Source organism: Oratosquilla oratoria, chromosome 29, assembly GCF_046742065.1.
Source record: "Oratosquilla oratoria isolate Oo_2021 chromosome 29, ASM4674206v1, whole genome shotgun sequence".
Classification (NCBI taxonomy): Eukaryota; Metazoa; Arthropoda; class Malacostraca; order Stomatopoda; family Squillidae; genus Oratosquilla; species Oratosquilla oratoria.
The window spans coordinates 20,420,381-20,444,657 of NC_134805.1; the positions used below are offsets into that span (position 1 = coordinate 20,420,381).

General features: G+C 42.6%; 1 protein-coding gene across 2 annotated transcripts in view; it reads right to left on the bottom strand.

Annotated features, from left to right (window-relative positions):
- The window catches only part of LOC143040641 (uncharacterized), a 73,199-nt gene that overhangs the window by 24,031 nt on the left and 24,891 nt on the right, over positions 1-24,277 (bottom strand). The window contains exons 1-9 of one of the 2 annotated variants that reach the window (XM_076211858.1): positions 21,696-21,812; positions 20,169-20,222; positions 19,130-19,368; positions 18,469-18,618; positions 18,094-18,282; positions 17,352-17,513; positions 16,266-16,402; positions 15,989-16,100; positions 625-14,761 (exon numbers count right to left, since the gene is read on the bottom strand). In XM_076211858.1, the coding sequence (XP_076067973.1) occupies positions 625-14,761; positions 15,989-16,100; positions 16,266-16,402; positions 17,352-17,513; positions 18,094-18,282; positions 18,469-18,618; positions 19,130-19,315 (15,073 nt within the window). In that variant the 5' untranslated portion in view covers positions 19,316-19,368; positions 20,169-20,222; positions 21,696-21,812. Of the gene's footprint in view, positions 1-624; positions 14,762-15,988; positions 16,101-16,265; positions 16,403-17,351; positions 17,514-18,093; positions 18,283-18,468; positions 18,619-19,129; positions 19,369-20,168; positions 20,223-21,695; positions 21,813-24,277 lie in introns of those variants that run through there. The other variant, XM_076211857.1, reaches the window with a different exon arrangement.

Genomic DNA, 24,277 nt, shown 5'->3' on the forward strand with positions numbered 1-24,277 from the left:
TGTGTGTACGGGAACCATAATGGTGGAAACTTAGAAAATACCAGACTCAGAAGTAGGTAATTTATTCCCGACGTTTCAAGTCCTAGTAGCTGCGCGCTGGATGGGGGGGACGCGGTAACCTGCTGTGACCTGTGTCAAGCAAGAGTGTGTGGTGGCGGAGGGATGGGGGGGGGAGAAGGTGAGGAAAGCCATTTACCCCCAGGTCGTTCTCCGTGATACTTCTCCATCTGTTCCTTGCTCCTGCGTATACACGCAGGAGCAAGGAACAGCCACACTTTTAGGTAACAAGAAATGTAACCTGTAAATATAATTAACGATACTTCGCACGGACTCCCGGGCGAGGTAATTAGTGAATATGAAGACATGAGTGACATTGCATATCTGGCACTTATGTAAAGAGGAAAACAAGGACAAGTTTCAGCCCCATGAAAATCTAACGACGTCGATACTGAATATGGCAAGTGTTAATGATTATAGCGTTAGTGACGTTGTCTAATATCATCATCACTACCAGGATCGCCACTATCACCGCCACCACCATCAGCAGCAGCAAGAGATAGGATCATGGTCATATAGATTTCCACTCAGACATTTTTATACATAAACTTGTATGATTATACTTACCTTCATCTGCTGAAATACCACGTTGGTGCGTCAGCTCCAGTTCAGCCGTTGATGGATGAAGGGCGGTGGCTGGAAGAAGATCTAGTTCACAACTGCTGTCTCTCATCTTTTCAACGGAAGTCTCCAGGCTTTCCTCGGTCTTGTTTTCGGTCAGTTCGGAAGTGAGACCCAAAAAGTCCACTAACCCTTCGCCGACGCCCCCCACACTGTCGTTCGCATGATCCAGGATGCTTTCCGAGGTGCCATCTGTCTTGTCGCTGAAATTGTCCAGATGGGCACCTGTAGTGTCCAGATGGGCACCTGTAGTGTCCATAAGTCCTAAGATGTCTTCAGTCCTCTCAGCAAAGCCCTCCAGACCGCTGCCCGAAAGACCATCTGGAGTAACACCCGTCTTCTCCGTAAATCCTTCCAAGCTGCTACCAACTCCCAACTGAAGTCCCTCCATACTCCCTCGCGTCTTGTCGTCGAAGCTCCCTGGACTGTTACTTGTTCCGTCTATAAGCTCGTCTACAATGTATCCTGCCCTTTCATTTGAATTTTCAGAAGTGCCACCTGTCTTCATGTCGGAACATTCCGAACTTTCTCCCGTCTTATCCACAAAGCCTCCCGGACTGTCCCCAGTAGTCCTACTACGCATGCCCTCTGAACTGTCGCCCATCTTGTTAAGCGATATTTCCAAGGCACTATTTGCTCTGTAGTCCGAATCAGAATGGTCGTCCTGTACTTTGTAAATACGGGGTTTGGAATCCATATCGGTTTTATCTGTGAGAGATTCCGAGCTATCCCCGGTAGCTTCCGAAACCGTATATGCCAATTCTGTCGCCCACCCCGAACTGCTGTCTGTCACGTCAGCATTACCCTCTGAACCGTCAAGTACAATTTCTGTATCCGTTTCGGTCAGATATTGTGATGTATGTTGCACTATTGTTTGTGTTATTTGCATGGAACTTGCCTCAAGACTCTTGGGAACACATTCTGAGACGTCTCCCGATTTTTCACCCATGACTAGAGAGTTGTCATAAAACGCAGGAGTCAGTTGTTGGTTATCTTTATCCTGGCTTCTAATAATTTTCTTGTTTTCGCCTGAAATTTGTACATCTATATCTGAGAATCCCTCAGTGTCCACTCGTCTCTCTGAAACCTGAAAGTTTTCAATATTACCAGAGGAAGCTTGGTTAGAAATTGCCTGCAGTATGTCTGAAGCAGATGTACTCTGGTCCACTTCACAACCACTATGAAGGGGAGGGTTATTTGTATCCACAGACGATTCTTTAATGGAACTCGTTTTATCTCTTTCTTCTCCTCTTTTGCTTCCATCCCCACCACCTCCGTGAGGCTTGTGGTCACTGTCATCCCCTCCGCTCCTGTCATCACCCTGGCTTTTTTCTTCACTGCCACTTCCACTCCCGTTGCCTGTTTCGCTTTCATCTGAGGTCTCTGGAGAAGCAGGAAGAACTAGAGTCTCCATGGGTGGGATGAATCCATGGTCGGTAAGGAGGCTTTCCTGGCCCAAGGTGGTGATGAAATACTCGGGCTCTTTCCGAGGACTCCCTTTTCTTTTTCGTGGGGAGGGAGAGCGGCTCTTTTGGTCTTCCTTATCAGCTTCGTATGATTCTTCTTCAGGTTGTGGTTCCGGAAACTCGGGAATGTTCAGAACTTCAATTGGTGGAATGAAGGACTCTTCCTGACTTTCCTCGTCAACGAAGTCAAGAGTTGGTGAAGGTAGAGAAGCCTTCGTGTTTTCTTCTGGAAGCGATGCCGTGGCCTCCCTGCAAGTCTCCAATTCGGAATCACTGGCTAAACCAGTACGGCATTCCTCATGAGTGACTGAATCGCCTTCCTGTTTAGGCATATCACTCGATATGATCTTAGCGTCAGTGGATATTTTTTCTTCCTGCGGAGTTTCCTTGGTTTGTGAGTCAGGAGCATGACTCAATGGTAGATTGAGACATGAATCAGACAAGTCATCGTCTGACGTACTCTCAGGTTGAGGAGAAGAGAGTCCGGAATCATCCTTCACGTTGTACATATATTTTCTTCCATATGCAACCTTTAGTCTATCCAAGTCTTCATCATCATCATCATCATCACTTGGAAGAGAAAAACGTTTGAAACTTCCGTCAAATGCTTCTTTCGTGGGTGCCACAGATTCTTCGTTCATTTCTTGGTCTTCAAATTCTGCTTCAGATGAGCTTTTACTTTCAAATTTCATCAGTCTTTCGCGAGATATTTTACCCACCCTCGGAGGTGGTGTTTCTGCCTTCGAAGAATCTTCTGGGCTTTCATCAAAATTCTTTATGATACTTGTAGACAACTTTTTCACACGAGGCGGTCTCAAAGGTACAGAATAGCATGTTGATTCTTCTTCATCTTCGGAGAGCTCAGGAATTGTATGAAGCTTCATGAGATGGCTCCTAGCCGGCCTTGTGAATTTCGCGCCTGATTTGGATTTCGGAGTTTCGATGTCCTCCTCGTCCGTGGCGGCTTCAGATTCTGATTCTGACATGGATTCACTGTCAGAAGAAGCAGCGGCGGTGACTCGATTGAAAGATTGTAAGACAGAAGGATCGATTTTAAAGGGCATTACAGACTTGCAGCTTCCGGCTCGCATTTCGTCGTCAGAATCTGATAAATCACTCTCAGATTCTTCGGCAGACTTTGATAAACCTTTAGGGACCTCTTTTTTGGTAATGTCCTCTCCCTTTACAGTATCTCTTTGTTCGTCAGTAACTTTGCACTCTGTAACTTGTGTATCTTCAAAACTGGTCTTGTTTTCATCTGATTCCTTACCTTTGTTCTCTACAATAGTCTCTTCGTCAATAACATCTTTATGTGGAATTAATTCCTTGTCTGTGAAAACTTTCGTCTCAGCAATGACCTTATTTTCTGTAATGCCACTTTCTTCTTCAAGGAACTTCTCTTCCACACTTTTCTTGTCTTCAAGAACGAGTGCATCATCCATCGCTTTGTCAACAAGTTCCTTGTTTTCAATGACAGTTTTATCATCAGTATCTCTTCTGTTTTCGATTGATTTCTCACTTTCTGGAACCTCTCTTTCCTTTACGACGCCTTCAGTTCCCGCGATGTAGCTGTCCTCTGTATGCTTTTTGTTTTTTATAACTGATTCCTCTTTAACAGCAAACTTGTCTCCAGCTTCTTGGTCTTCTGTAACTTCTTTGATTTCAGCTGTGATTGACTCCTTGCCTTCGAGAACATCTCCTTTATAACTAGTTTCATATTCTATCACTTCGTTGGCCTCACCACGGAGTTTGTCTTCTTCGAGAGGCTTGCCTTCAACAACATCTTTATCTCCAACCATTTCCTCTTCCTCGAAAGATGCTCTGCCTTCCTCAATTTTTTCTGAAATAATACCTTCCTCAACCATTTCTTCAGCTACGGCATGAACCTCTTCTTTGACAAACTCTTCAATATTATTATCTTCAATGTTTTGAGTGACATCAATCACTTCTTCAACTACTTTTTCTTGTGAAGAAATGTCTTCCAATAAAATATCAGCGTCTTCGTCAAGAAGTTTATCATCTCTGGCTTTAATTTGAGGAACCATACAACTATGAATATCGACTTCTTTGTTTTCGACCAATTCTGCTTTTCTCTTTGTTGGGAATTCATCTGCATCTATTATTTCGCCTTTGTTTTCTTCATCTAGAACTTCATCTTTAAAACTAGTTGAGTCCATATCAACGATCCTATCTTCAGTAACTTGCTGATTTTCGCCAAGATATGTGTCGTCAATGGTTTCTATTTTGTCTTCTAGTGTTTCGTTTTCATTCTCCTCCTTGTGTCCAGAAGAAACAGGAGCTTCACTTTCTACGCATTCAACAAGAATGGTGTATTTTCCCTTCTCTTCGGTAACATCTTGACTATCAAGAATTTTCTTCTCTTCAACAAAAATTAAGTCATCTACAACTTCATTTCCTTCGGTAAGTCTTTCCTGTTCCATAAGGATTTCCTCTTTCATAGCTTCTTCGTTTTCAAAGATTATTTTTTCCTCGAGAGTCTTGTTTACAATAGCCTCACTGTCTTCGATGAGAAGTTCACGTCCGATATCCTCTTGATCTCCAGAAGCGAACTTGTCTCTTTCAACTTCCTCAGCTTCAATATCTACGGAAACTTCTTCTGGTACTTTCCGGTCCTCGATAATGACTTGTTCTATACCTGTCAATTCATTGATAGTGGTTTCTTCCTCTTCAACAGTGAATTTTTCTTCGTCAACTTGTTTTATAAATGTAGTGACCTCAACTCCAATGTCTTCCTTGTCTAGGTCAAGTTCTTTTTCGTTTATATGTTTTTCTCTATCAAGGGATTCAGTTTTGAAACTTTCATTTTCATCTAAAAACACAATAGTCTTCACACTTTCATCTTCAAAAATATCATTGGGCCAAGCAACTTCTGTGGCATCCTCTTCTTTATTTAGTTTATCGTCTTCAACGATTGTCTCCCCTTCATCATGATCTTCTTTTTCAATAACATCTCTATTTGCAATGATGCTCTTTTCTTTGACAGTTTCTTCAGCGATTTCATTGTCTTGTGTAACAGTAATATGTTCCACAATGTTTTTGTCCCCGAGAATGTTGCTGCCTTTTGCAATTTTTTCTTCGGAATCCTCTTCCATGGCAGTCTTTTTGAGCCTTTCCTCCTCCTCCTCCTCTTCCTCCTCTTCCTCTTTCTCCTCCTCCTCTACCTCTTCCTCCTCTTCCTCCTCTTCCTCCTCCTTCTCCTCTTCCTCCTCTTCCTCCTTAGCAACGATTTCTTTGTCCGAACCAGTGAGCTTTTCTTTAGGAAATTCAGAAACCCTATTCTGAACTTCCTCTTCATCTTCAACAATCTCTATCTTTGTCTCTTCTTTTTCAATTACCTCTTTGAATTCAGCGGTATCCTTTTCTTTGGCAAATTCTTCTTTGATACTTTCTTTTTCTATGGTGTCATCTTCACAAGGAACAGCTTCCTGATTTTCATCGGTATTAATTTTTTCTACTGCCAAATCTTCTTTCAAATCAGGCTTGACTTGAATAACGTCCATATCTTCCTTTCTTTCTCCAGTTTCAACAATTTGTTCATCTTCATGAACAAGCTCCTTTGCTGTGATTAGAGATTCGTAGTCTTTGTCTTCGAGCACTGCAGGCTCCTCCAGTTTCTTCATTTGATCACCATGTTTCTCTTCTTCCTCATTAGCTTTACTAGTATTATCACTATCATCAAACTCTTTCGCAGCATCTTCTGTTGCAATTTCCGCAGTTTTGTCTCCCGACCACTCTGGCAATATTTGAATGCAATGATGGAGCGTGCCATCCTCTGCAGGAATGAATTCTGAGGCATCTTCAAAATCTGGTGTTTGATCAATTAAATTAGTGACAAGCATCGAGGAGGCCGTTGTCTTTTCCATGAAGATAAACTCAGGAGCATCTTCATATTCCGGGGATATGTCAACTAATTGGTCTATAGATGTAGTTGGCTGGACCAAAGTATTTGGAGCAGTGAGAGGGAATTCAGGAGCATCTTCGTACATGGGACTTGGCTCTGTGGACATTATTTCTTGACTGAGCAGATCTAAAGTGTAACTGTTGATAGAAGCATCTGGATCCTGAGATGTATCTATCAACTGATCCTCTGTTTGAGAGTCAGACAAAAGCTGATCGTAATTTGATTCATTACTTTTGCTGAACGTATCCTCCCCTGTCTCAAACCTACTAACCAAGGATGCGACTAAAGACGAATGTCTTTGGGATTTTATGGGAGTTTTAGGGGAAGTGGTAGTTTTTATATCATTGCCTGGCTTATCATCCAGGTCCTCGGTAGCTTCCGATCTTCCTGCATTCTCTAACATACTAAGATCTTCAGTACTCTCTTTGATCTCAGTGACCATACCAGCGTCATTCTTGCATGTAATGTCAACACCATCATCTTCAGTTTTACTTTCAGTTTCAGACTTTAAATTCAATTCAGCGTTATCCTTGAAGTCGTTGATTTTCTCAGTCTCTATCCTAGACAAAGGAGTAATCCTTCCTGAATCTACTTCCAACAGATTTATCTGTGATGAGAGCAAAGAAATTTCTTTAGAACTCTCAAAAGGTAACTTCTCTGTGACTGTTGAAGTCAAAGGGTCAGTTGTAAGTTGTAACAAGTCGAACTCTGATGTGAATGATGTCATCTGATTAGTTTCTTGAAGAGTTTCTATGAAAACTTTGGATTCAGCGCTGCTTTCGGAGTAGCTTTTGAAAGATAAGAGCGTCGCTTCCTGGACGACTGCAAAAACATCATGGCCATCCTGAGGTTCATCCTCCTGTCTGTCAAGCAAGCTTTCCATACCTGCAGGACCGACTATATTTTCTTCTGAGGCTTCAGATATGTGTGTACTTTTGACTTCACTTAAAATATCATCAACTGTCTCAGGTTTTCTACCCTCAATAATGTCTCTATATTCACTTTGTTTCCCCGCAAATTCAGTGATCAAATTTTCAACGACTATACCAGGCTCATCTTCACACACAATTGTGGTATCATGACAAGAATCGTGTTTCATATCATCTTCGTGTGTTAACTCTTTTGAAAATGGGCTTGAATGGGTGTCCGAAGGTTCTTCGTATTGTGTAAGGTCCGGCACATCGTCAAGACTTAACTCAATTATCGTTTGAGGTTCGACAGTCGTGCCCGTATCAGTAGTAGACTCGTGATAGCTGGGCTGTAATGTCGGAGTCTCACATAAATTCAAGAAAGAAAATCCTTGGTCGATTTCTTCGAGCGCCCCTTCTAGATCGTCCTGTTTTTGTTCCGTCTTTCCCATAAGACTTATGGAGCTCTGCATACTCGTTTTAACAGCAGTTACCTCTAACGACAAGACATCATCAGAAGTAAGTCCTCTGTCACTCGGATCTAAATCCTTTTCTTGCTTTCTTTTAATTATTGGTGACGAAGTAACCACAAAGGGTTCGGAGCTAATATCAGGAAGACTATGGAATAGCTCTTCACTTTGGAGTGAATCAAATTCATCATTATCTAATAAATCCTTTAACAATTCGCTGTTAATAGTGTTGGGTGGCTGAGAAATCCTAGCAGTTTCGAATTCGTTAAGAGCTGAAGTCTCTATATGCTCTTCAGTCACATCTATTAAAGAAAAACTAGAACGATCTTCTCTGATATCTATTTCCAGGGTGCTTCCACTGGTAACTAACAATGAGGTTGTATGTTTAGGGTCAAATAAGGAAGTATCTTGGTGTTCTACCGTTTGTGCCATATTATCTAATATGTCTATCTGTTTTTCTTGGGAAACGTTTTTGTCTTCGAGGAAAACGGCGAGGGAAGTCGGAGATTGTGGCGGTGAGAGCTCGAGGAGTTGTCCTTTGATGGGCTCAATGTGGGTGGTTGTGCTTTGCTGGAATCCTTCATTTTGAGACCCAGAAGATCTCGACAGAGAGATGATGTCCTCTTCCGAAACCGATCTGCCATGGCGTGAAGCCTCTTCTTCTTGCGTTTGCTCTTCTCGAAATGTTCCTCCAGATCCACTGGCGTCTGACTGCGGTTGTCCAAGAAAAAAATTATTTTCTTCTAAAGTATCACTACAAGGAATTGTTCCACTTCCATCTTCCACCGAATAGTCACCCTTTTCAACAAGGACATGTACATCTGATAGATGTTTTATAGTCGAAGTATTTTCTCTGGCTTCAATGTCAACCTCCTTGCTTTTGACAGAACCGTAAGATTCTCTATGGTGAATATTGTCTGTTGACAGTTCAGTGACACCATCAGCCCTATATTCTTTTAACTGTTCTAATCGTTTATCTTCTTGAATTTGTTCAGCTTTTCTTTCTACATGTTCTTCATATTTAAATACTTCCATTTTTGTAATACTGATATGTTGTTCATCTTGAGTGCTCTCCACAGGTGCTTTAAAGGTGAGCAAACTCTCAGTCTTCTTCAATTCAACGTGTATTTGACTTTCTTCCAAAACAGCTTTCCTTTGATCTCCTTTAGTAATATATTTTTCGACCTTCGCTTGGTCTTCCTCTATGAATATCTCTTGTTTAATTTCCACTTTATCTATTTTTTCTATAATTTTTTCTTCTGTTATTTGAGTTTTAGAAGATTCCAAAGAGATTTCACTTTTAACCCTCGTTTCAAGTGCATCAACAGCTATCTCCTCTTTGGCTATTTCTTTGACTTTATTGATGTCTTCTTCTTCCTTCAAGAATGTATTCCCTTTCTTGTCCCTTATGACATCCTCACTGCCCAAATCCTCTGAAACCTTCTCCTGTCGCCCCTCTTCCTCAGCCATCTGAAGTATGTCGTCCATTTGTTCAGAAATTACTTCAACGGTATATTTTGTATCAGTCCCAATTGAAACTAGATTACTGCTGGTTTCCTCATTCTTAATGGCCACAGCTTCACCAAAGGTGTCAGATGTTTCGGGTAAAGTTTCTTGTATGATAATTTCTGGTTTTGTAATGTTTGTTGCCACCTTTTCACCCAACAGATCTGAACCGATATCATATATCTGGGGCAAATAATTGCTCTTGCCAGGAACTAGGACTTCTGTGTCTACCTTGGGGACAGAATGGCTTCCATCTGTATCAGTAACACCTAACATAGCCCTGAATGCTGAGTTGTCCTCATTAGTGTCAACAGCAACTAAATCTACTTTGAACGTTTCACTATCATCGACATCAACAGCAGCGACCTCTGCCTTAAAAAGAGTCTCGCTATCATCAGTGTCAACAGCGACTAGATCCGCTTTGAAAAGAGGTTCACTTTCATTATTATCTGTAGCTACTAGTTTTGCCTTGAAAATTGCATCTGAGTCGTCACTACCAACAGAGACTAACTCCGCCTTGAAAACTGATGTACTCTCAGAATGGACAATAGCTGGTTCTGCCTTGAAAACTGATTCACTTTCATTGGTGTCTACAACAACTACTTCTGCTTTGAAAAAATCGCACTCAGAATAGACATTAGCTGGTTCTGCTTTGAAAAGAGCCTCACTCTCATCAGTATCAATAGAGACTAAATCTGCCTTGAAAATGGATTCACTTTCATCATGATCAGTGGAAACTATCTTAGCCTTGAAAAGGGAATTACTCTCGTCAGTGTCAACGGTGACTGCGTCTGCCTTTGATAGTCCATCATTCTCGGTAGTATCAACTTTAACTAATGCTGCCTTGAAGATATCTTCGCTTTCATCGGTAACGACAACGATAGGTTCTGCCTTGACGACTGCTTCACTTCCGTCAGTCTCGAAATACTCAGCCCTATAAACGCCTTTACTTTGATCATTATCGACAGTGGCTAAATCTGCTTTGAAAACAGATTCACTTCCATCGCCGACAATAGCGGCTGAATCTGATTCAAAAAGACCTTTACTTTCATCAGTGTCGACTGCGACCACTTCTGCTGTAAAAATGGACTCACTGTCGTCAGTGTCGAAAGTGACTAATTCTGCCTTGAAAACTGTTTTGCTTTCTTCAGCATCAGTGAGTTTTTTCTTGAAAGCTACCTTGCTGTCATCTGTATCGACGATGTCAAGTGCTAACTCTGATTTGAAGACATTTCTTTCGTCAAATTCAACAAGAGAAATGTTTGCTTCTGAAGTGGATTCAGCAAGACGCTCACCGACATTTGTATTCAAATCACCAGAACTTATCTCGACGAAAGAAAATGAGGTATCTATTTTTTCTGTACTTTCTACTTTCATCTCTTGATTAGAATCATCAAACTTCTGTTTTATATCGTCATTTGATTTAGTTTCATCTGAAGTGGTTATTACTATCTGTGATAACTTATTCACTGACTCCTGCACGTCCTGAATTTCCTCCATCATAACCTCCATGTTTCTCTCTACCAAAATTGGTGAACGAATAGGAGACCTTAGCTTGTCTTCAGCAGATTTTTTACAGATTATATTTGTCTGAGTTACTGGCATTCCTACCACTTGCTCAGGTGACAGGCTTCTGAATTCCTCGTTGTCACTGCCTTGGATTTCAGATGATGGAGTACAGCTTCGTAAGCTCCTCTGTAGTTCATCCTCCTCTTTGACTTGTTCTGCGAGTTCTGGAGTAATGTGTCCTGAGTAAGGAAGTAGGGATCCCTCGGTATCAACATTTCCTAAAGATATAAACATTTTTGTCCTTGGCGAAAACGCCCTCGGAGGCGAAGTGCTATTTTCTTCCTTTGCTTTAGATTCAAATAAGGATCGAAGTCGAGAAACTTTTTTCTCTGCATCAAGAACTATTATGGATGGATGTAAAGCAGAATAAGCTAGTTTTGTAGGTTTCTTTGGTACCCCTGGTGGATGCGACAAAGATATACTTGAAACGCCTGTAGGTGGGGAAGGAAGGGGCAGACTTTGTTCAGTCGACTCATCTTGGCTGTCGACACATGTACCCTCATCATCATGATCATATTCTCTAATAACCTCCCCTTTAGTTGTAGTAGCCATTTCTTCTTTTTGAGTGGAACTAGAAGACAATTCTACAGTGAAAGGACCATGGTGCTCAGGTTTCGTTTTATCCTGCTGCCCCATACCAGTGTTAAGGTCTTCTGTCTCACGATTGAGATCATCCATGGTATCTTCCAAAGAAAGAAATGGTGTTTCATTATCTACTGTTTTCACCTCAAAGCATGGAAAAGTGCCTTGAGTGTTCATGTCACCTCCTAAAGATTGTGTCGTAGAGTTGTCCAATGTTTCCATTGCTGCTTCACTTTGCCCTCCATGGCCTAATTGTGGCTGGGCACAGGTATCTGAGGATGTCATGATATCGTCCACTTTTACACTAGATGTAAGTTCTTGGGACCCTCTCTTCTCCTCCAGTTGAGCTGATTCCAAAATCTTTGAAACCAAGTTGAGCGTTTTAGTAACGTCTTCATCTAATTCCGTGGTTGGTAGTACCACAGGCAACGCATATTCTTCTACTTTCATTTCAGCCAGTGATAGTTCTCCTGGTTCTGCTGATAGTGCCTTTTCTTCCTGTTCAATTACTCTTTCTTCTCTAAAACCTTGTGCCCCACCTAGATATGAATTCAACTCCTTCTCAGGTACACGTTCATTGATTATATCTCGCCCTCGTGACTCCTGTAACTGTATTTTCTCCTCCTGTTCAAATACACTTTGTTCTACAAGATTCTGATTTTGTGTTTCTTCATAAACAAAAATTTCCTCCTTTTCTGATGCACTTACTTTTGTCAAATATTGTTCTTGTGTTTTCTCTAACTGTATCTTATTTTCCTGCTCAGATACACTTTGCTCTACTATAGCTTGTTCTTGTGTTTCCTCTACTAGTAGCTTCTTTTCCTGTTCGGCTACTCTTTGTACTTCCATCAAATCTTGTTCATGTGTTTCTTCTAGTAGTATCATTTCTCTGTGTTCGGTTTTTGGTTCTACTTCTGTCACAACTTGTTCTTGAGTTTCCTGTAATTGAATTTTTCCTTCCTGATCAAACCCACTTGGTTTTTCTGATTGCATTAGATCATCCGAATTCACGTCTCCAAGCATTTCGTCTATGAGTTTCTGAATATTATCTGTAGCTGACTGAAAATCAAGAAATTGCCCAGTCTCTTTCTCTGTCTCATTTTGCATTTCTTCCATACCTACTTGATCTTCGTGGATATCTTCTATGCTACCCAAAGGTCTTGTTTCTATGTGTATTCCCGCTTGCTCTATCTCACTCGAGCTATTATCTGTTCTCTCATACTTAAGATTATCCTTGTTACTGACTTGGTCCACTTGCTCGTCTATTGGTAGATCTGTTTTGCTTAAAGTTTCTGCAAGAGTTCTCTCCTGACTATTTAAATCAGGTGAAATTGCGAGTTCCGTGTTTAATGCCTCTTGTCCGACTTCGATTGTTTTTTCTTGTAATGTGTCTGGCATGAGATCAAGTTCTACAGGGGAGGAAAGTTGATCTTCGTGTACGGAAGGCAGTTTCTCTTTGTCGTCATCTGTCATACTTGATGTGGGGAATTTCTCTTCAGTATCCCTTCCAATCTGTGGTATCTCCTCGATCGGCTTTGTTTCGAGTATTGCAATGTAGCGCGCAATAGATCCCTCTTTTGCGACTAACTGAACATCTTTTTCATCTTTCAGAGTTTGACTGGGTCTGCGAGGCATTGGGGAGATAGGTGAGGGAAGCGGGAAAGGTGCGCTGGAGGTATCAGGAGGTTGCAAGACTTGCTCAATTGGCTTAAAGAGAAATTCATTGCTTTCCTCACTTTTGCAATTATCCGTCGGAGTAAACTGATAAAGTGAAGATCCTGTACCTGTGGTAGTTCTGTACTCAGTCGTAAATTTAGGTTCGACCGAACATTCAAGTTTCGCTACTTTTTCAAATTCCTTCTCTTTATTGCGGATCAGCACAGATGTGATGCTTGCCACTTCAGCAGAGACAGGTGAAGAGGAATGGCTTCCTTCCTCCACAACTCTAGCTTCTGGCCCCATGATGAAGTCTGCTATTTCTGTCAACGGTGTTCTTCCCCCTGGAGATGGCGCGTGGGCATCGAGTGATTCAATATTACTAAGAGTGTCTTCAAAATCAATACATTTTCTGTCTTCTTCTCCAATAGAACTTGGTTCTGTTTCCTCATCAATGGTCTGTAGGAAGTTACTCATGTCTGCAGCTGAAATATCTGCGAGGTATAAAATCTTTCCTTTTTTATCTTCTTTGTCGTCAATGGGAATATCGGCAGCACCCTCACAACCCTGTTGGTGATCATCTCCCGGGATGTCGACAATAACTTCAGGAATGTGGAGAATTGACTCTCCCTTCTCTTCGGGCACGTCAGCAACAGGAGTGGAAGATCGCGATGACCCCAGACTTTTTTCCTTGTTGATGTCATCATCCGTCAGATCACCTTCGCCCTTATCTTCATTTGGGCTACTGATGGAGAGGCTTACGACATTCCCTTGATCATCGACAACAGATTCAAGAATGTCATCTTTGTCCAGGAGACTGTGTCCTTTTTCTGATTCAGTGTTAGCTCCTTCGTCATCAAGAGACGTAGTCCGTGTTGTTGGAAGGGAGTAGGAAGATTCAGAAACTTCCGTAATATCTGCTTCTGCGATCATCTTAGCTATTTCTACCGCCTTGAGTGCATCCTTCTTGGGGCTGTTTTTTATTATGAAATCACATATGCTAATAATTCGGTTACATTTTTCCTCAAAATTGCGCATTGGGTTAGCAGATATTCCTTTAGAGAGTTTCTTTTTCACCTTCCTCTTTTTCTTCTTTATGCCCACCGAGTCATCGATGGGTCCTTCATGCGTCATCTCGGGAGGATCTTCTGTTTTGGAGTTGTCATGTGCAGGAGACCCTTCAGTTTCCTCCCCATTGATTTCGTTAAACTTTACTTGCGTAATGGCTTCGGGATCACGCACAGGGCTTTGAACACCATTGTTGCCTACAGATTCACATTTTTCCTTATACTCACCTTCGTCATCCACACCATTTACAGTTCGGTCTGCGTCTTGGAGGCCTTGCGATTTACTGCTATCTTCGAGTATTTGTGTTTCTAGTCCCACTTCCCCATTTCTATTAATGTCATCGGAATGTGCGCCCACATGATCCACAGAGTCAATAACACCTTCAGTTTCGTGTTCAACACTAACTCTATCTACATGTTCAATACCACCCCTCCCTTCTGCCATATCTCCTAGAGTTTTCATTGAATTGACGTCGAGATCACTCTGCATCTCGCTCTTACTGTCCAAAACCTTACTATCACTTTCATCTGTACTATTTTCAGTTTTTACAGCTTGACTTGCAGCCAAAAGAACTACATTTAGGAGAGCTGGAGTCCTGCCTTCAGAGTCCGAGATGTTACTTTGTGTCACTTCATTATTTTTGTCCTCAGTGGCCAGGACGTCACTGCGGGACAAACCACTCTTGTCTTCTGCATCCAGGGTACCACTGCGGGTCATTGCACTCTGATTCTCGGATTCTACCATCGTGCTTAGAGAGTCTTCGCTTCGGCGCTCAGACTCCAAGAGTTTTCCCTTTGGTTGCTTGGTCTCGCTCTCGGAATTGCCAGCAGGAATAGAGCTGGCCCTGGACGAGCTCCCACCGTCCGGGGAACTGTCATCCTCCGATGCAAGGCTTTCGTTGCTCTCGGTGGATTGGCTCCTCATTCGCTGCAGTGCCTGGAAGCAAGAGAAGGATATAAGGGTCTTTCAAGTTTGATAAATTGTTTGAGAGTACTATTGCTAAAACGCAGTAGAAGTGAAGGGGGAGATGGCATTAGATTAACTATAAAGCTATGAGGCAAGGATGAATCAGGTCTCTGGCTGGAAGTTTACTAACGACATCCAAGGCTGGAAATGAAGGGTGAGTCTGGTTGTGGGTTGTCCCAGCGTTTGCCTCTACTGACTGATAGCCCACTAAGCAGGCCAAGGTTTTAACGTCTTCAATACGAGTCAAATTCTCATGCACAGCATTGGATGCCTAATGTACGATGCATCACACTACTCGTGTTATAAAATATGAAGTCACTGCTGTATTACTCGTTCTCTTTCTCTCTTAGTAATAATAAACACAGAAAACGTTCACAGAATTCGGGGGTCACTCTGCTACAACTACAAAATAAATATAATGAAGACACCGACTGTTGTTTTGGTGATATCGCTGAGAGAGCGTGGTGTGTCACTGTTGGATAGTGTAATGCTGTTGACTGTCTTGTACATTTTTTTTTTTTTTTTCGTGATTAAGTGTGTTGATAATTTTTTGCAAATTTAGTGTTTTTTGTTCATGTATTTTGTTGTTTATCTCTGTGTTAAGTGTTTGTATTGGGTCTGTTATGTTCTGAGGGATAGGTGAGGGGGTGTTATGTTTGAGTGTATCGTCTTGTGTAATGAGACCTTGGATTACTGGTGTGAAATTTGGGTTGTGATTTTCTGTTTCCTCTGGGGGATTTATTTCTTGTCTGTGTTTTGTATTGTTGCGTTGAAGGTGTGCACAGCAGTGTCTATGTGACTGGTGTACTGTTCATTATCTTGGAGTGTTGTTCTGTCTCTTCAGTGAAAGCTTCTCAGTTTGCTCTCTTGTAATTGGTGAATGTGTGTATCGTGTTTTGTTCAATGTTTGTTAAATTGGATAGCTGCTGACGATCTGTATAGCTGATCGCTCAAAATTGCGGAGGACTTTTTTTTTCTCGTTGTTCAATGTGAAACAGAATTTTCCAATATTCATCTGGGTACCAGTACCTGCAGATTTCGAGGTCTCTTATCTCGTCTTCAGCTGGGTAGGAATAGTAAGTATTCTAATAATCTGAATGTATATGTTCATAACTTGAGTGACCTCACCGAGTGTGGCTTGTGATCTATTATCATTACTATTGTTAATGCGATGGGCAGCAGAGCCGCATCACTCACCTGGCGAGCCCTGCGCGACCTCCCGATGCTCTCGCCGGGCGTCAAGACCACATCTTCCCTGCCCACGTGCACCACCCGCCGAATGATCCGGCGGCGCAGAATGTTCATGTACCTGCGAGGGGACAGACATATACATAAGGCAAGGAGGTTACACCAGGGGGCACCTCGCTGCGACACCGAAACCATCACATTAGTTTTAGATAGTGCTCAGACGAGTAGGGTAATCCTGTGTGTCATCGTGTTTGTGTGTGTGTGTAGGTGTGTTGGGATTTCTCACCTTAGTGCGCCCCGATGAGCCATTAAGGACGCCACGGGCTGGGAAGGCGTGTCCCCGCCGGAGGACCCATCCTTACCGTTCCGAAGGGACCCGACAGCGTGCAGCCAGGTGGAGCGGGCCCGCAGGGAGGGAGAGTCCTGTCAGGAGATAAGGTTCGGGACGTGAAGAAGGGGTCCTTTTGAAACTTAGGTTGAAAAACTAAACAAAAATCCTCTTCAGTGTACTTTCCCTTCCGATTCACAACCAAAATGCGTTTCGGTGTTTGTTGCGTTCCAGTTTGAATACTTTCATCTCCCGCCAAAGCTTCATGACGGCGGAGGGACTGGATCCAACCCAAGCTGTGGCCCATAGACTAGAATGTTGGCAGGAATATGACAATCTGGGCCATAACTAGGCCATACCATGCCCAAACGAGACCTTGCCCCCAGGAGCAAACCTAACCAGGAAGGACTGGGTTACCTTAAACAGAGGAAGAACCAAGGCGGGCAAAACGAGAGAAAATCAACACAAGTGGGGATACACCAATACCCCCCAATGTCCCTGTGGCGAAGTACAGACGATGGTCCACGTCCTCCGGGAATGTCCATTGAGTCCCCATTGCTCCGACCAAGACCTTAGGAAAGCAAATGAAACTGCCTTTACATGGACACGGTTCTGGTGCGACAAGATAAGATGATATCCAAACATGTACTCTGCGTTTCCTTTGAAGTCCATCTGGCCTCAGCACTCGTCCCATACCTCTGCCAGTGCCGTATGGCAACGTCCGTTACAAACCCTCATATGCCCTTTTCCTACTCCGTCTCCTCCTCTACCCCCTACTCCCTGCCCCCTCGCTACTTCGGAAAAGAGTTGGGTTCCGCCTTGAATCCCGTGGCTGGACAGTTTGCCAATCGGACATGATGCCTACCGGACATTATGCCTACCAGACATATATATATATATATAGATATATATATATATATATATATATACATATATATATATACACTCGTACATACATTTGAGACGACTGGTATCAAGTTAAGGCCAGTATCCTAGCAGCAGGCGACGACGAAGAGCCCCAGAGCCTATTTATTTGGTCATTACCTGCGAAGTCGTGGCATCGACGTTGACTGTGTAGGGCGACCCGACGATGTGCTGCCCTTGCCAGATGATGGACAGCCGGTGCCTGCCGGCGTTGACGGGGATCCAAGAGATCTTGATCTCGGAGGTACGCACGTCGTACTCGAAGGGGATGTTGTGCTTCTCCTGTGGAAGGGAAAAGGGAGGAGGAAGGTTGGGTTAACCGTTCGTACAGATGGCTGGAGGGGGAGAGCTCCTCGAGGAGTCGAAAACCCATTGGATTTATCGCTTTGAGTGCAATCCTGCTAAGCCAACATTAACGAATAAACGAGCAAATACTTCTCTTAACAGGTCGGAGTGTTTGTGGGACACTTATTCCTAGTTTATTATTATTATTATTATTATTATTTTTTTTTTTTTTTTTTTTTTTTAAGGAGTAAAAGCTTTCACAATTAGAGGGCGGGATCCTAAAGCTTTGAAAAAAGGCCGCGATGGTCACTGTATCCTACTTATTTTACTTAGGTGGGTGTGGGGTGGAGATACGGGCGCGCATGCGTGGTTCATGCGTCCACACGAATGTGGACCCATCAAAGGGGGAGCCACGACTCAACCAGACCATCTCCATTAACCTCTCCTGGATAATTTCTGTTACTGTCAGGAATTGCGTTCTGGCCAACTCCAAACAGTTTCCTTCTGAAGGGGTCAGAGAGATCGTTTCAGAAAGTAAACAATTTCCTTGCATTCTTTCTTGAGCCCTCTCACGTACCCTGAGCTTCTTGCTGGTGAGGGCGCGCGACTGCCGGTGCCGCCCGGTGATGTGGTGACTGCAGTAGTCCCCGCCGTCCGACCGGATCTCGACGACGACCCCGGTGCCCAGGGGGCTGGTCAGGTACAGGATAAACTTGGCCCGTCGTCCCCGGACGGCCATGGTCAGGCCCATCCCCCGGGCAATCACCTACGGAGGAAGTCACAAAGCAGTACAATAGGTGAGAAGGGATCCTACAAAATCTCGGAGACTTCAATAGACCACACACGGGTGAGGAATGAGTTGAATACATCACCAAGTAAACAAAGAGTAAATATATAAGCAAACCAAACAAATACATCATCCGGCACGTCATGTCACGTGTCACGAGCTTACCTGGTGCTCGCCGAGGGCCTGCGTAACACTGTTGGGCGTGACGGGGGGTCCCCCGAGGACGCTCCTCCTGAGCGACGCCAAGCGCAGCGCCTGCAGGAATCGAACCGCGGCTCTAACGTCTCCACCCCGGAGGCTCGTCTCCGAGATGGTCTGTGGCAGTAAATTTTTTTTTTTTTTTTTTTTTTTTTTTTCCAGAGGGGGAGCGAGAAAAGGTGGAATTAGTGAACTGTTCAGTGAAAGCCAAATTGATATGAAATAACGAGTGTACGATGTAAGTACAGTATATGCATTATATGCCTAAGCTGTGTGTGTGTGTGCGCGCGCGTGTATATGTATGTATGAGTATATAGTATAATTCTAACGATATTGTGGTTCTTGACTTATTATGATAGCTTGTGTCGCAATGCACATATTCATGTATCTATATATATATATATATATTATATATATATATATATATATATATATATACATACATATGCTTATGTAGATACGTGCTATTTACTTTTTCATGACTTTCTAACATTATCTTGGGGATATACGTGCGCACGCGCACTTGTCCATGATTTGCTCCCCGCAATGGGCGACGCCCTTCTAGTTGTCGTTTTCTCGAGGATCCATGGGCACGCTGGAGAACGAAGAACCGCCGCTGCCTACCTACCTGGGTGACTCCGAGGAAGGTGCTGGCCAGGCGCCCCGCCAGCTGCAGGTTGGCGGCGCCCAGCTCGGGGGGCAGGAGGTCATGCCGGGGGCAGGTCCCGGGAACCAGGGCCTCGAGGAGGGCACACAGGGTCACGCCGTCAGCCAGGTCCACAGGCAGGTTGATGGCGGGGCGAGAGGGCACCATCCGGTGCAGCCAGAGGGTGAGCGGGGCCACGTCCCGCCACCAGGGCACCAACGCTGCCGGAGGGAAGGAGAGGTGCGTGAACGAGATGGACCAGGGAGGACCTGGGGACGCAGAATGAGCGAGGGAGATCCCGCGACTCGAGACAAACCTCAAGATTCGCCACAGTGCTTGGCGTCTCACCCTTCGATTCTGGTCTCACACTTGATGCACACACGTGACCCTCATCCCACACAAACGATGCTTTGCAATGAAGGAAAATAAAAGCATACTTAGAAAAAAAATTGTGTGCGCATGTGCACGTATAACATACATATATATGTGTGTGTGCGTATATGTATGTATGCGTGTGTCCGTGTGCATTATATGTATATATGCGTGTGTGTGTGTGTATGAGTATGTATATACATATATATGTGTGTGCATGCGTATTATTCCCTACATTGTTTTCCATTCGATTAGCAACCCCTGTTGCACGTCGACGAATACGCATGTTTTTTCTATTATTATTATTATCATTATTTTTTTTATTATTATTATTATTATATTATTATTATTATTATTATTATCATTATTGTTATCATTATTATTATTATTACTAATACGAGCAACAGGCTGCGCCCGACCCTGCTACGCGGTGTCTCGGCCCTTCGGGCTAGCTCGCTTCACTCGCAGGCGCCTTCAGCTAATCAGTCGTCTCCGTTGCCGTGACGTTACCACTCTCAGCCAATCAGGAGCCGGAGAGATTTCCGGTCCGATTTAGATCAATATCATCAGGAATTTTTTTTATTAGTATATATACAAAGGATAGCCGTATACCATCCCAATTTTTTAAGCGGGGAGCACCACTACTTACATAGGCTGGAGTGGCGTTACTGCCCTCTGCTACTATGGGCACTGCTGCTCTACACTGCAAGAAGGAACTGTCGTTACTGAAGCGCCCCACAACATCTACAGCGCCACTGACAAGCTGATCAGGACATGACGTTTGAGAACACAGGAATTATGATAGTCTAAAGCAGCGTTTCCCAACCTTTTCCTACCTTAGCAGCCCCTGTAGTCAGATCTAAAGAGACCATCATCCCTTAACTAACATCTTATCAATAGATGGAAAAAGGAAAATGTATATTTGAATCACTTCCCATCGCCCCCTATAATTGATATCAGCACCCCAGGTTGAGAAACGCTGGTCTAAGGGGTATCTATGCACATACATAATTATACATAAAAATTTGCATGTATGAACGAATGGATGGATGGGTGTATAGATAAATGCGTGCAAATATGCAGGTAAATAGGTAAATACACATGAATTCGGGTGTTTTGTATTTAAGAATATATGTATATATATATATATGTATATATATGTATATGTGTGTGTGTGTGTATGTGTGTGTGTGTGTGTGTGTGTGTGTGTGTGTGTGTGTGTGTGGATGTATGTACGTATGCGTATAACTTATGTTTGGCTATCCGTAGTATTATGTACAGTATGAGTATATACTATGTATAAGAATGTTTGTATTCATGTGTGTACAACAAATGTGTTAATGTGTATAGGTTTATATACGTTTATGTATACACATTTGAATATATGTATATACAAATACAGTATAAGTATATGTATGTATATATATATATATATATATATATATATATATATATATATATATATATGTGTGTGTGTGTGTGTGTGTGTGTGTGTGTGTGTGTTTATGTGTGTATGTATGCATGTAGAAGGTACAACATCGCTGCTGCTCTGTATTACTCTGAACTCTATGTATATACGTATGTATGCAAGAATATGTGTGTATATTTGTCTATCAGACAAGATTTTATTGTATTTCAGCGCTAAAAACCGGCGCTTCTATCCTTGGGAACAGTATTGTCCTGAAGAACCGTAGTCATTGTAGTTTTAGAGATTCAAAGGATGTTACTAGAAAGGATGGGGCACTATACTAACTAATCAGTATTCATCTCTGAGAGGAAACTAGTTTACAATCTGATCATTAAAGATGCTATGCAACTCTTGTCCGTAGGGGTGCCACAAGAGCCCCCTAGTGACTACCTAAATTGTATGTACTCAGGTACTCAGGATTCCATACAATGATGTACTACAACAAAGCTGTAAATTCCTAATACTAATGCATTCTACAGTCATTATAACGACACTTGTGGCCAGAGAGGTCGTAGAGCGCCAGCCTCTTCCTCCTCCTCCTCCTCCTCCTCCTCCTCTTCCTCCTCCTCCCTTCCTCCTCCTCCTCTTCCTCCTCCTCCTCCTCCTCCTCCTCTTCCTCCTCCTCCTCTTCCTCCTCCTCCTCCTCCTTCCTGCTGCTGTGGCAAGTTAACGGGTCCTCTGATCCCCTGGCACCTGGCCTTCCCTCACCTGTGGTCAGGTGGAGCCAGGCGAGGAGGAAGTAGGGTTTGATCCTGAAGTAGCATTCCACAACGAAGATCCACAGGGAGAAGCAGGTCTCGCGAAGCCACATCCACAGCGCCCAACCTGCGACACGAAGAGAGAAAATGGGACAGCTTAGCTCAGACATATAGGTATATAAGTGTATATATATGTATGTATATGTATATACATATATTTGTATATATATATATATATGTGTGTGTGTGTGTGTGTGTGTGTGTGTGTGTGTGTAAGTGGGAGTAGGAAACACAGGAGTCTTAGTCTGAGTTTATTCCTGACTAGTATGCTTTCTCAAAGGAAGCATACCTACGAAACTAGTCAGGAATAAACTTAGAATAAGTCTCCTGTGTTTCCTACTCCCACTTAAGTCAACCTGTCAGAATGTCTCAACATATATATATATATATATACATATATATATATATATATATATATATATATGCAAGGTAACCACTTAAGAAAATAAACAAACGGATCAGAGCGCTTTCGTATATTACATCTTCAGTGTAATTTACACTGAAGATGTAATATACGAAAGCGCTCTGATCCGTTTGTTTATTTTCTTAAGTGGTTACCTTGCATCTATAAAACAAACGTTCCTAGTGTTCTTATTGCATATATATATATATATATATATATATATATAGTATATATATATATATACTGCATATATATTGTGTGTATGTGTGTACACATATATAGGGGGTGGGGAATGCATATATATATCAAATGTAAATGTAGCACTATTGCTGTTGGCTCCCGTACCTGACCCATGGCATTACATCAGAACTTAAATAATATGTTTTTTGTCTATGCATTCGTACAGTTTTGGTGACAAAAAAAATTATTTTGAATAAAGGAAAGTAACTGTATAGAGAACCATAGAAACCAGCCAACAACTAAAAATATGTCTGTGTCTATTTGGTTTGTTTCCATGGGTCAGGCGCGGTTACTCAACAAGAGTACATAAAAAAGATATTCTGTTCTCTAAGCTTATGTAACGGGTGTCAACTTCGAGTCCATGACAACATTGTTGTCACCGTTTCGTAACGGAATATGCTCGCCTTGTTACCGGTTCTTAAAATACACAGCACGACACAGCAAAGCACATAGAGCCCGAAGAGGTTTTAATGGCGTCATTGAAAATCGCCTGAGTTTCTCCTTGGGTCAGCCAAACTAAGGCTTCTTGTAGTTGTCACTGTCCTGCATATTTACTATTTGTTATTTGTTTGCGGTAGAGGAAGGCTTGACGTCTCAGCTGGTCATAGGGTTCGGCATTTGACATGTTCCTAGCGTTTTCTGACCATGTCGATGTTTTACGAGAAAAAAAAAAAACACCATTACTCCGCTCTCGCCTAAGCGGAAGCAGTTAATACACTTTTTTTTTCTTCTTTTTTTTTCTTTTCTTTTTTTTTTGCATCTGTGAAGCAACCGTTTGCTCGCAAAAGTCGACTCTAATGAGGCAATTGCTCAAATTGCATCTCTCGCCATCAAGCGGTTTGCTTTACCCCGACTTCCTGCTGCGCTGGGTAAGAATTATCCAGAGATGCTGTTGTTTGTAAATTTTGCAGAAGAAGAAAAAATAAAATCGGTTGTAGGAAAAGGAGAGAGAAAATATTTCAAACAATACAACTAAATGACTCTTTATAAAAGTCTTTACCATTACCTTTTGCGCGGATCAGAGGGACCTTTGGTGTAACCGAGGAAGAAGGAGTGGGTGAGGTTGAGAACCTTGAAGTATCATCGTCCTCATTTCAGCCTATTGAGGAACAGATGCACAGCCTTCCATGATCTAGCATGCATACACACCTACATCCATTTATACTTACATACATTCATGGATACATACACACACTTACAAAGTTACAAAGGATTACAAAGGCGGAGCATGCCGACAGGAGACCTTTTGGTCCATATCTACACAAGTATACATATGTTGCACATAAGCATACATATGTACATGCATGAATAAACATACACTTAAGTAGGCATATTCACATAGTAAATATACATATATAAGTATATATACTGTATATACCCGGTATATACATACATATATATATATATACATAATCTAATGGACTTATCGGAAATGTCATTTATTGTTAAGTTTCTCTGGATACTTTGGGGAGGTTACTGTGAAGTGTGAAGCAGGAATGCCCTCTTTCTGAAATTCAGGTTAATTCAGGAATGATGCAAGGTTGGATCCCCACCGTTACACTTCAGCGCCTGCATGGGAATGGTACTGGGCATAGATGTCTATCAATGTTACTGCGAAGCATCCACGGGGAACACTAAAAGACACCGACCTCGACTTTGCCGACGATACTGTCATCTCTTGCGAAGTCTCCGACGCAGGTCTCCTGGGGCAAAAATCAAGGCCAAGTCGTCTGGAATTTTATTGGAAAACGCGGTTCACCCTGTCCTTGCATTTAGCGAGGGCAGGAAGGTCTCAGAGAGCTTCACGTACTTTCGAAGCGTAGTGAATAACATTAATGGGTCACATCAAGGAATTTAATCACCCGTGGTGTTGCGGACTCGCTCGACCG